Source organism: Danio aesculapii, chromosome 9 (assembly GCF_903798145.1).
Source record: "Danio aesculapii chromosome 9, fDanAes4.1, whole genome shotgun sequence".
Taxonomy (NCBI): Eukaryota; Metazoa; Chordata; class Actinopteri; order Cypriniformes; family Danionidae; genus Danio; species Danio aesculapii.
The window spans coordinates 31848776-31862995 of NC_079443.1; the positions used below are offsets into that span (position 1 = coordinate 31848776).

Here is a 14220-nt window from a genome sequence, read left to right on the forward strand (position 1 = left end):
GGGCATCCGCTGCATAAAAACATATGCTGGATAAGTTGGCGGTTCATTCTGCTGTGGCGACCCCACATTAATAAAGGGACTAAGCCAAAAAGAAAATGAATGAATGAACTACATTTGTAAATACACTGTTGACCATCCCTTACACCTTAACCCACCCTTAAACCTATCCATACCACCAAACCTGTCCATAACCCTACCTCTATCCCAACTCAAGAACACCACAAGTGTTCTCAAATACATGATGAACACAGTAAGGACATTGTATTTATTTTTTGATGCAAGTGCATAGTAGTTAAGGACACTTAATATAAAGTGGGACCCCAAAACTCAAACAGGTTAGGAACAAGTGAGGGGTGAGTAAATAAGGACAGAATTTTCATTTTTAGGTGAACTATACCTTTAATATACAGCTGTGATCATCAAAAACATGAGAGCCCATTAGCGTTTTTGGCAGGCATGACAAGGTCTCATGGGACTAAAATAACCCCCCTCGGCTCATACGCCTGTCAGAGGCCGGTCACGGCCGACCCAAAATGACTCAGTCTCCACTTTAAAACCGTTCTCACCAGCGGATGACCAAATTTAGGAGAGAGCAACTGCCAGCTCTGCACTTCATTTAAATATCCACGTGTGTGCTGTAGCACAACACAGCTCTCTGAGTGAGAGGACATATGCTGATGTGTGCTGATATCTGCCTTTAAGCTGCTGATGTCAGTTTCAGACCAAAGGGAGATTTAATATTTTTATTTCAAATATTTCATCAATTATTTTCCAGACTACGTCACACGTTCAAGTCACACGTTCAAAATTTAATTGTTGAGAGATTTTTTCCCCCTTGTACTTTCAGTCAGAAATAATATAAATTTGGCAACTGGTAGCACTAAATGAATCAAATATAGAAAATAATGCCTTAATGCCTCTCATTCAACAACTAAATTTTACTGCTTGACGGTATTCAAAAAGGCATAAAATATGGGGCATTAACAATAAACAGTTTCTATCATAAATGTCAAGACCAGATGGTTTAAAGTAAAACAAACTATCTGCTTGTGGTAAATATATCATGTTAATAGTTATAAACAGCATGAAAATTAAACTGATTTGATTCAATGTCATAATCTATATTTCATACTGCTAATGATAATATAGCGATTCCTCGATTATGCATAAAAACCTTGAATTAACATTGTCAAAATAGTTATTTTAAAAAATCATAAATTTATTGTACACATTAAAATATTTTAAATAAAAAATATTTGTTATATTATATATTTTTATAATGTTATCAATACACATTTTAAAATATTTATTCATTTATAATAATGGCATTTATTTTATTTTATATTTTATTTTATTTTATTTTATTTTATTTTATTTTATTTTATTTTATTTTATTTTATTTTATTTTATTTTATTTTATTTTATTTTATTTTATTTTATTTTATTTTATTTTATTTTACACCGTATCTGCACCTACAGTAATCTAACCCACTCTATCCGCTTCTCTGTACTTGTTCTCTGCTGTTGCTCTCCTCAGCCTGCTTTCTCTCTGTGGGATTTTCAGATGAGTTGCAGGTCTTGTTGTGACAAATGTTTAGCCTATCAGAGAACACCCAGAGCAGAAAGCGTACTGCACTGGTCACTCTGAAGGAAGAGAAGAGACAAAAACAGAGCTCAATTCAGCCTGATTTAAACAATTCCGCATACAGAAGACTTTATATGTCCCACCGCCTCAACACAGAAACAAAGACACAAAAACAGAGGCAGGATGGCAGAGGGTGCATATATACAGTTGAAGTCAGAATTATTAGCCCCCCTGAATTATTAGCTACCCTGTTTATTTTTTTCCCCAGTTTCTGTTTAATGGGGAGAAGATTTTCAACACATTTCTAATCATAATAGCTTTAATAACTCATTTATAATAACTGATTTTTTTTATCTTTGCCATGATGTCAGTAAATAATATTTTACTAGATATTTTTCAAGATACTTCTATACAGCTTAAAGTGACATTTAAAGGCTTAGCTAGGTTAATTATGTGATTTATTGTATATTATCTGCCCCCCTACTTTAACTTAAATGAAGTTCACAGTACTCATATAGATTAGTTGTTTTTTAACTCAAATGGTTTGTAGCAATCGGTTTCCTCAAATGGTTTGAGTTGCCTTAACGTATTGGATTTTACAGTACTTAGCTGGTTTGATTTCATTTATCGGGTTTTACTGTGCTCAAATCGTTTACTCAAATGGATTAAGTTCACAGTACTCATTAGGATTAGTTTTTGAACTTAAATGATTTGTTGCAATCGGTTTCCTCAAATGGTTTAAGTTACATTAAACTATTGGGTTTTACAGTGTGGAACAACTTAATTGTTTTATGTTCAATACACTTAAATTTGTAAAAGTGATTGCGCAAATTTAATGGATTTGTGTTGGGACAACACAACCCAGAATTTTTTACAGAGTACAAGTCTGTTGTTGTAGCACCAAATCATGTAGTCATCACTCTTTAGCTGATTTTGATATCTTATTAAACCAACCCAAACTTTTGGTGAAATGCTAGGAAACCATGATTGTTTTTTTTAATTAACTGTTTTTTTTTTTGTTTTGTTTTTTACTTTTTCATATTTTAGATTTTCTTTCTCAATTTTTCTTTTCTGTTATGAATTTACAAATTTTGGACTGAATGTGCATACCAACATTCATACGTTTTGATGTTTGTGGGTCAATTTGACCCATTAAAAAACAGTTGCATAGAACCTTAAAAATATGCATTTGTAGGTATTTTTGATGCTTTCATTCACATTTTTGCATTTAGAAGATGCTTTTTTATCCTAAGTAATTTGATGGCATACGTTTTTATTCATCATTTTTGTTCATGCACATATTAATATAGCTGGAAATTAAATGTCGTTGGGTTATTTTTTTTATTAATAATTTAAAACGTATTTTCTATTGTATTTCCAATGTATCCATCGTAATTATAGCTATATATAAAGAGATATTGATATGGTATAGATCAGGGGTGCCCAAACTTGGTCCTGGAAGGCTTTGTCCTGTAAGTGTTACAATTTCAAGACAGGCATTTTTTAGGCAAGTTGGAGCTAAACTCTGCAGGACACCGGCCCTCTAGGACAGAGTTTGGGCACTCCTGTTAAAGATGGAAAGAATTATAAATTAGGAGACATCTAGTACACTACGCATCTAGAAACAAATAAAAGAGGAATCTACTATTACATTAAACGGAATAAGCATCTTTACCTGTCAGGTCATTCTGTATTTTCAAGTCATTTTCCACAAGGCTGACTACTGTATCAGTATTTATGTCAGTGGCGTCCCCTCTGAAATATATCAGACAGTAAACATCCTGTGAGAGTTTCCCTCTGAAAATCTTTCCACTGTAAATCCTGTCACTCCCCTTGTGCTCCTTCACTCCCTCTGAGCTTCTCTTACCAGCATCAGCCAGTTTCATCTCACCACCAACTTTCAGTCTCACACAAACTTGCTCTCACTAGTTTGTAATTTCTCTGAGTGAAAAAACAAAAAACAAAACAAAAAAAGAAACACAACCTGCTTGGCTCATTGCCTCTTTCTCGCCTTCACTTTGTCTCCTCGTCTCAATTTCACTTCTCCCCTCTTGGGTCTCTCTTTCTCTCTCTCTCTCTCTCTCTCTCTCTCTCTCTCTCTCTCTCTCTCTCTCTCTCTCTCTCTCTCTTTCTCTCTCTCTCTCTCTCTCTCTCTCTCTCTCTCTCTCTCTCTCTCTCTCTCTGTCTCAGTGCATTTGCTCAAGCCAGCAAGAGACGCTGCATTCGAAAGCTGCAAAATGCTCCCTTCGAAGGATGCATACCTAAGAAGAAGATAATATATCCCTCGCTGCCTTTGAACAGTTTCTGGAAGGTTTTCAAATTTCCAAATCAAAATTTTAGGCCTTAGAAGTGTCTTGCTCTTGGTCTAAAATAATTTTAAACTGGTCTAAATTTCCAATGTATAACAGTACCTCTAATAGGACTTCTGCTTTGCGTCTAAGGGCCCTATTAGGAATGACACAAGTGTTTTCTGCTAGTTTCAGCCTGACGCAGGTATCAATTTAATATTCTGTGCCACGTTGTTTAACTGACAAATGCATTTGCACCCATTTATGTGCAGGTCTGAAAAGGAGGTGTGTTCAGGTGCATTGTTGGCATGTTACTATTTTAAAGCACCTGAAATAGACGTCATGACGTCATAAAAGCTGGTCTAAAGTCATTAATGGCACACCTATTTGCAGAAATGACAAATGAAAATAGGGAATGTGCCATGGTGTGACTGCATCTCATTCTTAAATGGAGAGGGAGATGAGACTCTGATGCATGTATAATGCAAGTTACACCCAAAACACACCAGTAACTCATTAAGAGAATAATGACGACCCTTTTAGACTATGCGCTGGACATGCCAACTGTTTTTCCCATCCTTAAAATACTTACATTTTGGATTCGGACATGGCCTAAGTGCACTTGTACTGTGCGCTGTAGACCATGTGATTAGATTGTTAAAATAAAGCCCATAGTATTTTTTTAGTAAAGTGTTAAATTTTTAACAAATAATTAAATTATCAAGTGATTTTGTGGCTGCATTCCTTTTCTATGTTTTTTTTTAATGTTGCGATTAGCAGTAAAAAGAAATTAAATCAAAATGAAAAAGTCTTAAGTTCTTAAAGTCTTAAAATTGACTGTGAGACTTGCAGGAATGCTGTTTTTGTCCCACATTCCTAATCATTGCAACCCTGACAGTTAAGCTAAAAATTAAACTTAACTTCTGAAAGCTGCTCTCTGTGGTCATACTGTGTTTAAAACATTTCAGGTTTTGACCAACTAAAAGGTCAATAACTAGAAGTTACACTATTGTAGAGTTGTAGTAATTTAACATTCCCTTACTTATCACTAAGGCCAGACAGAATCGGCGTTTTTTGCAATTTCTGCACAGAATTTTGTAAAGAATCTGCGGAAATCAAAACAAATAATACCTTTTTAACTTTTTTGTTTAATGTTTGCAATGCAAATACAATTAGATCCACGTACTTGGTGAACAAAGCAAGTCTCTCATATAAAATATCTACTAAAAGACAGAAAATATTACTTTACAAACTGTATTGTAAATAAATCATTTGAACATTTTATATTAGTTAATTATATCTCTAAAATTAATTTCAAAACTGAATAAATATAAATCTACACACGTTTACACAAGTAAATAAATAGACTCAATGATGAGTGAAAAATGTGCACGCGCAGATTTCGTGTGGACCTACTTATCACCAAAGCTCTATTTAGATTTCAAGAATAAACCATCATGCTGCACCATAAATCAGTTTCAGGAGTCTTCGTGTGCACAAACACTGTCTGCAAAGTCACAGCAAGGCAACAAGTCAGCAGCTTAAGCTTTTGGCTGCAGCCAGAGAGCGTTTAGACTCATTTCTGACACATTGGCTCATTTCCGCTCAGCCTTCGCTTGGCAGCTCACCAACACCAACAGGTGACCCAGGAGCAGGGAGAGGCGACAGGAAGAGGAGTCACTTCACTGGAGGGGTTTAGTCTGGCTCTGCCCCCCTCGGCCCGCTATAACAGTCCCGCCCAGTCCATGCCAATCAGCAGAGCAGGGGACATGAGCTCTTATTACCTTAGAAGGGAAGGCCAGCAAGGACAATGCAATGCAATTAGGCTCTCTTCTGTCTCTACCTTTGGAGGAAATGAAATAAAATGACTCCCTTTCTCTTTGAAACACAGCATGTCCTCACACTTACGTGGCTCTCTGCTCTTCTCCAACAGTTCAGTGAGCTCATTGGTTGATTTCGTGTACAAATCCTCTCAATGAGAGCCAGATTTACAGTCTGAAAGCAGGCCCACCGTCTGGAATGGCAGTAATTCATTTTTTCCCCCTCAACAGTCACAACAGATAGCGTGTTAATACTATGCAGTTTTGTTCTGTTAATTCATTATATTGTGTAATGTTAATCATGTAGAGGTATTCACTAACAGTGCACTAACTATTTTCAAACTAACAAGCAACAAATGTCACGTCGCTGTAAGAACTTGTTTGGAGAGAGAGAAAAAAAGAAGTGATGTTTTTGGACTGTGAGTGTTTGTGTTGAACCATAATGATACATCAGGCCTACAGCACCATCTAGTGATACTTTAGGAAGGGCACATAGCAATATGGGAAAGAATAGAAATATTGTTTAAAATAAAAAACATAACTTACAAATTCTGTTAACTAAACTAAATAATTGATTAATAAAGGTATACAAATGTAAACTGTAAAAGTATAATAAATAAAATATCAAAATATGGTTAAATAATGTTCCAAAGACCATTTCAATGTGATGACGTCATTGGCCCATGAAAATTTCCCGCTTGTTGTCAAATTATTTCTGTACCAAGAGGCAATTTAATGATAACCTTACTAAAACACCTGCCATATGATTATTTACCATTATTTGGACTTTTTTGGATTCTCAGAAGCTATAGAAATTAAAAATCTAAAAAAGAACATATGTTAGGAATATTGTTATTGTTTACATCCCTCAAAAGGGTTTATAGTCATTCAACATAACTGATATATTTATGGATGCCTATTTATGCTGCCCTGTATTTATTAAATATTATTCTGCCCTATATTTATTAAAATATATGAAAGAATAAGTCATTAAACTATGTGAAAAATTCAACCGTAAAATGAAACAGAAGACTTCAGTGTACAGTGTTTATTAAAAAAAACTATTTACTGACAAATGTTTAAAATAAAGATAAATGAAAATAACATTAATCTGAAGACATGCAATACTGTTCAAATATGTTTTAAGAAATCTACATTTTTATTAAGCAGTAAAGCATTGAGCTCATCAACAGTGACAGTAAAGACATTCCTCTTCTAAAAAGATATATTAATTTCAACAGTGATCACTGGACACTGAAGCCTGGAGTAATGACACTAAAAATCCAGCTTTGCCTATTAGGAAAAGATTAAACATATAATTCATTAAAATAACAACAAATATATGTTATTTTTCACTTTATTATTACTTTTTTATTGCCTTAAATTACATCTGCCTTACGGATGAGACGTTAAACTGATGTCCTGACTCTCTGTGGTTGATAAAAATTCCAGAATGTCCTTCGAAAAAATTGTAGAGGTTTAAACCCGGCATTCTGCCCAAATTTGCCCACTGATTTGCCCACAAATTTGCTCTCTGGCCATCATGGCCTCCTAACCATCCCCTTATTATAATTCATCACACTGGCTCTCCACCCATCAGCTGGTGTGTGATGTGCGGTCTGGCGCAATATGGCTGCCGTCACGTCATCCAAGTGGATGCTGCACACTGGTGGTGGATAAGGAGATTCCCCCAAAAAATCTGTAAAGCCACTTGAGTGTCTAGAAAAGAGCTATATAAATGTAAGGAATTTATTATTATTATTATTATTATTATTATTATTATTATTATTAAATAAAGAATGCAAAGTAACATTCACAGCTCAAGTGAAATATGATTTCTTTTGCTTTCGCACATATATTGCACTGCTGCTGCTGAAAACAGCAGCTTGAAACATTGCAAGTCAAAAAATTAACCTGTAATAGTGAGGGTTTGAAACACGTGGTCTAAATATTTACTTCAAAATGTTGTGGTCATACAGTCATCTTCCACACGGTGGCAGCAGTTAGCTTGTTTACATGCTGATGTGTCAAATCATTTGTTATGATGCTGAATAAAGTTAGTTGGCTACTTAAAGTGCATCTTTCTGTCTCAGTTCCATGTCACCATTCAGTATTGAGAGCATTCGACGACCACCTCCACCTGAATCTCCAGACTCAAAGAAGAGACGCATCCATCGCTGCGACTTTGCAGGCTGTAATAAAGTTTATACCAAGAGCTCCCATTTAAAGGCACACCGGAGGACACACACAGGTTAGTTGGCAGTCAAATTCAGTCTGTGTATAGTAGTTTCAGCCATTTCATTCAGTTTAAGGTGTCTTGATTCTAAGGTTGTGCAATAATATTGGGAAAAAACTTTTAGTATTGTTTGAGATGTTTTCAGTATCTACAATGAAGCAATATTTGGCTTATCATGGATAAATAACCGTCACTCTAAATTTCAAATACCTGTACCTTGCTGGAAGTTTCTGCCTTAATGAGTGAATGATTAAACCCTTTATTAAAATTAATAGTTAGTTGGCGCAATAGCCCAGTGTGGGGCTATGCGATTTGGGGAAAATGTAATTGCAATTTTTTTTTTGACAGATATTGTGATTTGATTTGTGATTTAATTTTGTAGTCAAGTCGTGGCAACAATTCTGCGACAGCTCTTAAAAATGACCTGTTTTTGTTCTGTGTCTGTGATTTTGAAATCAAAATATTCCCATAATACCAATGCTGTTTTTCTATGATATTAATTCATCTATTAATGCTTCTGAAGCGGCAGACGCCACCATCCCACTTGTCCGCGTTTTCCTGTTTGTGTTTTTTTTTTTTTATTGTGGCCGTTCCACATTGTTCAGTTGTGCTAGTCTGATTTGGCAGAATGAAAGAAAGCTTGCTCAGTTGGCTAGTAAGACTGTCACACACACACACACACACACACACACACACACAAAGCAATCATGCATTTGCTCTGGGTGGGGGAAATTAAATAATATATATAAATTTCATATCACAGCCTCTTGCGATTTAACTAATGACAACATTTCAAATTGCGAATTGAAAATTTGATTTTGATTAATCGCACAGCCCTAGCCCAGTGGTTAGTGCGCTGACATATGGTGTGGCAGGGCTCTGAGCATCCTGAGTTTAATTCCCGGCTCGGGACCTTTCCCAATCCTAACCCCCTCTCTCTCTCACTTCACTTTCTGTCAATCTACTGTCCTGTCAAATAAAGACAAACATGCCAAAAAATAAATCTTAAAAATAAATAAATAATAATAATAGTTAAAAACTTGACTGGCATTCTTCAGATTTTGGTGTCCTTTAGTAAATTTACCAAGTCTGAATAAATAAAGTATTATATCATTAAAAAATATTTTCAAAACACAAAAATAGTAATATTTTTTAAATATTCTAGGCTGGAAACGACAACAAAAAAGTAGGAAAATAAATGCAATTTACAGTTTAATGCTTTTTGACTCTAGAGAAGTGTTATTTTGTAATGTTTTTTATATTTGCGTAATTGATTTATCACAGTTTACACAGTTAAAATCACAATTATGATATCACAGACAATAAACATGCTCGTAGCCAGCCTGGTGAAAGGGGTGTTTTTTTTTTCTCAAAATGTGGACCTTTCTAGAGTTATACGCCTCATTTTCTATTTAATGAGAAATTTTATGAGATTTAAATACTGCATTTAGTGACATTTTAAGCACTATTGATTCGCTTGTCGGATGGTCATCATAATCACACTTTTTGATGTACCAAAATATTTCCTAAAGATTTTAAATAAAGAAATGTGAATAAACATATTTTTAAAACTCAAATTTATCATTCATTCATTCATTTTCTTTTCGGCGTAGTCCCTTTACTAATCAGGGGTCGCCACAGTGGAAAGAACTGCCAACTTATCCAGCATATGTTTGACGCAGTGGATGCCCTTCCATCTGCAACCCATCATTAGGAAACACCCATCATTAGAAAAAAATCAATCTGTTAAAGTTTTAAACAATAAAAAAAACTAGCCTATTGTCATTTATTAGCAAATAAACCAGTCAGCACATTCAACTTTCCTTAGTCAGATTTTTGCCTTTTGAATAATAAAAATTAAAACCTAATAATAATAAAAGAGTCATGATACTCATTGACTTATGAAAAATAATTGTTTGCACTGGCCAAAACTGATTAGCTAAAGTCACACCTATGTGACGGTCAACAGAGAATTCGGCTTGGTCTTAAAGCCTTTTTCAATATGTTTATTTTTTCACAATTTCTGATGGTGTAGCAGTCAAAATAGGACAAATGAATGTTATGGACAAATTCTGGACCTTTGTCATCGAGGGGTGGGTCTTTCAAACCACCTGAAGCCCCCCGGCTACGGGCCTGATAAATATCGCACACCCCTAATTGTTTCAAATGAAAGGGGTAGTTAACCCAAAAATGAGAAATCTGTCATCATTCACGCTCCCTTCACTTTCTCATAACCTGCTTGAGATTTATTTTCCTCTGTTGGACACACAAGATGATATTTTGAAGAAAGCTGGAAACCTGTAACCATTGACTTCCATAGTATTAGTTTTTCATAATATGTAAGTCAATAGAAGTCAATCCCTTTAACCAATCCTGATTGATTTTATATTACTTTATGATTGACTTTATTTGCTAAATTCTGAAATGTGATCCATTTTCTCCACCAGGTGAGAAGCCATACAAGTGCACCTGGGACGGCTGCACATGGAAGTTCGCCCGCTCGGACGAGTTAACACGGCATTACCGCAAACACACTGGGGTCAAACCCTTTAAGTGCGGAGACTGCGACCGAAGCTTCTCTCGCTCAGACCATCTGGCCCTGCACCGCCGGAGACACATGCTGGTCTGAACACACACACATACACGCATGCATACACACACACAGGAGAGCTGGATCTCCCCCAATACTGTTCAGCTGGGCTGGACACACAAATGGCTATCCCTGCTCCTCATAAACATCCAGAGAGGATAAAAGAGCAAGCAGAAGACGGAGGATTATAATGCTTTCCCCACAATTGCAGAGCTAAACAGGGTCCATTCAGGAAGAGACGAGGCTCAGCTACGCATTTTGGAGTCCAGGATGTTGATCGTTTCATTTGTGTTCAAAGGAATATTTCACTCGGGCAAACGCTTTCTTTCCTGATTTATCTTTTTCTTTCCGAATCATACTTTCGTTCTGTTTAAACATGGCTGCTTCTTACTCAACATTTACAATGTGAAGAAATGCAGCGTGGAACGGCTTCGTGGAACGGTTTGCTTGCACATCTTTTTTTTTTTTTCTTAAATATTTACCTTTTTTGTGGAACATCAAGAGCCGGACACATCTGAGGAAGATGAAGTTGTTCTTCTGATGACAGAGACTTTTGATTCCAGAGATTGCCGTTTACAGGTCAACACACCAGCGAATGAGATTACACAACAACCAACCTATCGAAATTTTCTTTTAGGGTCTTCTGTTTTTTCCAGCTGTTGATTTTAAACTGATTGATTTTGATAAACGGACAAAACAATAGGCTTTTGCTGTCTACTCTCCACATTTGTCTTCATTTCATTGCACCAACTCAGTAATTGAGGGCTTTTCACACTTCGCTTAAACCTGGGTTGTCTGTCACCTGTCTAACAATGAATTTAACCTTGGATAAAGGACTGTTGTTTCGCATTCATAGCATTTAAGATGTGAGATATCTCTGCTCCAGAGTTAATAATGGGAGAAGGCAACCTTTTCAAAGGCTTTGAATGTTTCACCAGTTCAGAGCACTTGAAAACCACAAAGTTTACATAAAACATGTGTTGTTTTAGCAATTTACAGATCTTATTTTGATTTGCTCAACGGGCTAATAAGAAACCAAATACTACTCCTTATTTTAATTATACAAAATTCTCAAAATGACTACAAATGTATTAAAACCAATCCAATTTTAAGGATAAACCATAGATATATAGTATATTGGGTATAAACCACAACCATATTGAAATTTTGACACAATCATGACAAAATGGTTTTGTTTACTGAAATGACTTCGGCAGTTACTGAAATGACTGTTAATGTATGTCATAATTACTGTAATCTTAAGATAAAAGCATGATTTTCTATTCGGAGCAGTTCATATCCTCATACTTACATAAAAAAACAAGCAACGCCTAAATTAATCAGCAGCTTCCAATGAAATTTTTTGGAACAGATTGGAACATTTCCAATTTCATACGCATGATTTGCGAACAATACAATGTTTTTGAAGCTGTGAGGCTGAAGTTGTCTTTCAGAAGGCCAATCAGTAGGATTAGCGCCCCTTTTGGGCTGTTAATCTGGCATTGCGGTGCCTGAATTGAATAAAATAGAATATTTCAACTAGATTAGTAGTATAAAAAATCATTTCCGTTTTTTAAATGAGGATAATGTGCAGATCCACAAAATCATATGTAAACTTTATATGTCTAATCAATGTAAATATGCCATGATGTAAAACCACAGTTTGGGATTGTACAGTGTGAAACATAAGTATTTGATGGAAAAACCTTGAGTGAATAAGTTGTATGAAATGTATGATATCCTGAATTTGGGATAACCTTGGTTTAACTATCAAAGTATGAAAAGCCCTTTAAATGAGTATTTTTTGGAGGATGAGGGTTTGCTCAGAGCAGTAAATTGAGTCAGAAGAGCAATATATACGCCTGCTGATCTGGTCTGGCTCTCATCCTTAAACAGTATCAACCTACATCAGTTGGCTTTAAAACATGGACAAGACCTTGGATTTCTCTCAGCGCCGCTTTGTTTTGTGTAATCCAGATACCTCTTCTATTTATAGTGGTTTTCTAGCTGCCACATTTTGAAGGTGTTAGTCTCTTTGTAGAGTACGCTGGAGAAATCTGTTGAATGTCCTCTTGTTTCTTTTCTTTTGTGAGATTGCTTTTGAACTATGAAGCCTTGGCGCCATTTATGGTCAGTAAAAAAGCACTGCTTTTTAGATTTTTTTTTCGTATTTACTAAGTACTGTGTTAATGCATCAGGCGAAGTCTTTGCAAACATCCATTTGCTAATTATTCCCATCACACTTCAATTAGCTTGTGCATTAGGTAACAATGAACTAACAGTGCACACTGCTGACATGTAAGACCGGGGTCTGTAAGAATTTATAATGATTTAAAAAAAAAAAAGTCTCTTAAATGAACTATAACCAAAAAACAAGCCATAAAAATGATATCAACTTTGTATGGCTTAATATTTTGACTTATAGGCATATAATTGTAGTCATAACTTTGATTATGACTTTAAATTGATGAATTGAAATTTCTAATCAACAATTTGGAGAACAAATACAACATTTATTTGAAATACAAATCTTCTATAATACAAATTTCCCTACTTTCGCTTGTAATCAATTTAATACATGCTGTAATAAAGTGTTAATGTATTCCTTTTTAATCTTATTGGAAAACCTTTGAATGGCATTTATAAATCAATGTAATTGGTAAAACATAATTGTATTGTTTTTATGATACATCATTTATAATACAGTATTCAGAACAAACCATGTTTATACAACTTGATGGCAAATGTAGGCTATTAGTGATTCCAGAAATGCACATTAACCCAGATTATTAAGTGCTGTTAAAGAATTGTTCACTGTTAACTAATGCATTAATAATACGTATTGTCAAGTAGGCATGGGCCGGTATATGATTCTGATGGTATGATAACCTTGGATTAAAATATAACGGTTTCATGTTATTGTGATTACTGCTCTGAAATATATTCTTTTTTAATATCTGGGTAAAAAACTAAAACTTTCCCCCCTTTGAACACAATATATTTTATTTTGAGAAACATTTAAAAAATTTTGGAGCAGTAAACATGTCAGGCTAAATAATTCAAATGAATCATTGACTTCTGCTGCCTTCATTAGTTTCAAAAACACTGATATCTTTACCATTTAAAATGACATCTTTGGATCTTATTTCTGCTGGAGATACTGTTGTCCTAAAAACAAAATAAAAAAATCTTACATATACCAAAGGAATGGTATAGCAGAACATTTTGGCGGTTTTAAAAACGTGACTTCCAAACTGCGATATACCTTGAAAACGTTTATCGTCCCATGCCTATTGTCAAATGTTACCAATGTTTATTTTTCCACACTATAGAATCAAACCAATTGAACAATCTCTAAAGTCACCAGTAGAGGGCAGACATTGAACTGAATCTTAGAGGTATCTCTGATAAGTCCTTTAAAAACAACAACAACAAAAAAAAAACCTTTATAAGCATTATAATGTTGGAAATGATGATGGAAAGTGACTTACTGAGCCATATTTGGTCAATTTTTAGTTAAGAAATTACATTCATCTGTCTACATTTCTGTAGTTTCTTAACCTAAACACACAGACACACACTACACTAACCAAGATACCATAAAGAAGCAATACACCACACTTTTGTGAATACAACTTTTTATTATTATTTTACATACTGTACCCAGAAATATCCACTGTAAGCTCCATGATGTGCCGCTG

At 35.0% G+C, this 14220-nt stretch overlaps 1 protein-coding gene across 1 annotated transcript in view; it reads left to right on the forward strand.

The window, feature by feature from the left end:
• The window catches only part of klf12b (Kruppel like factor 12b), a 65732-nt gene extending 54742 nt beyond the window's left edge, over nt 1–10990 (forward strand). Inside the window, exons 5-6 of the mRNA XM_056465447.1 lie at nt 7787–7944; nt 10377–10990. Coding sequence (XP_056321422.1) covers nt 7787–7944; nt 10377–10558 — 340 coding nt within the window. The 3' untranslated portion in view covers nt 10559–10990. The remainder of the gene's footprint in view (nt 1–7786; nt 7945–10376) is intronic.
• The last annotated feature ends 3230 nt before the right edge of the window (nt 10991–14220 follow it).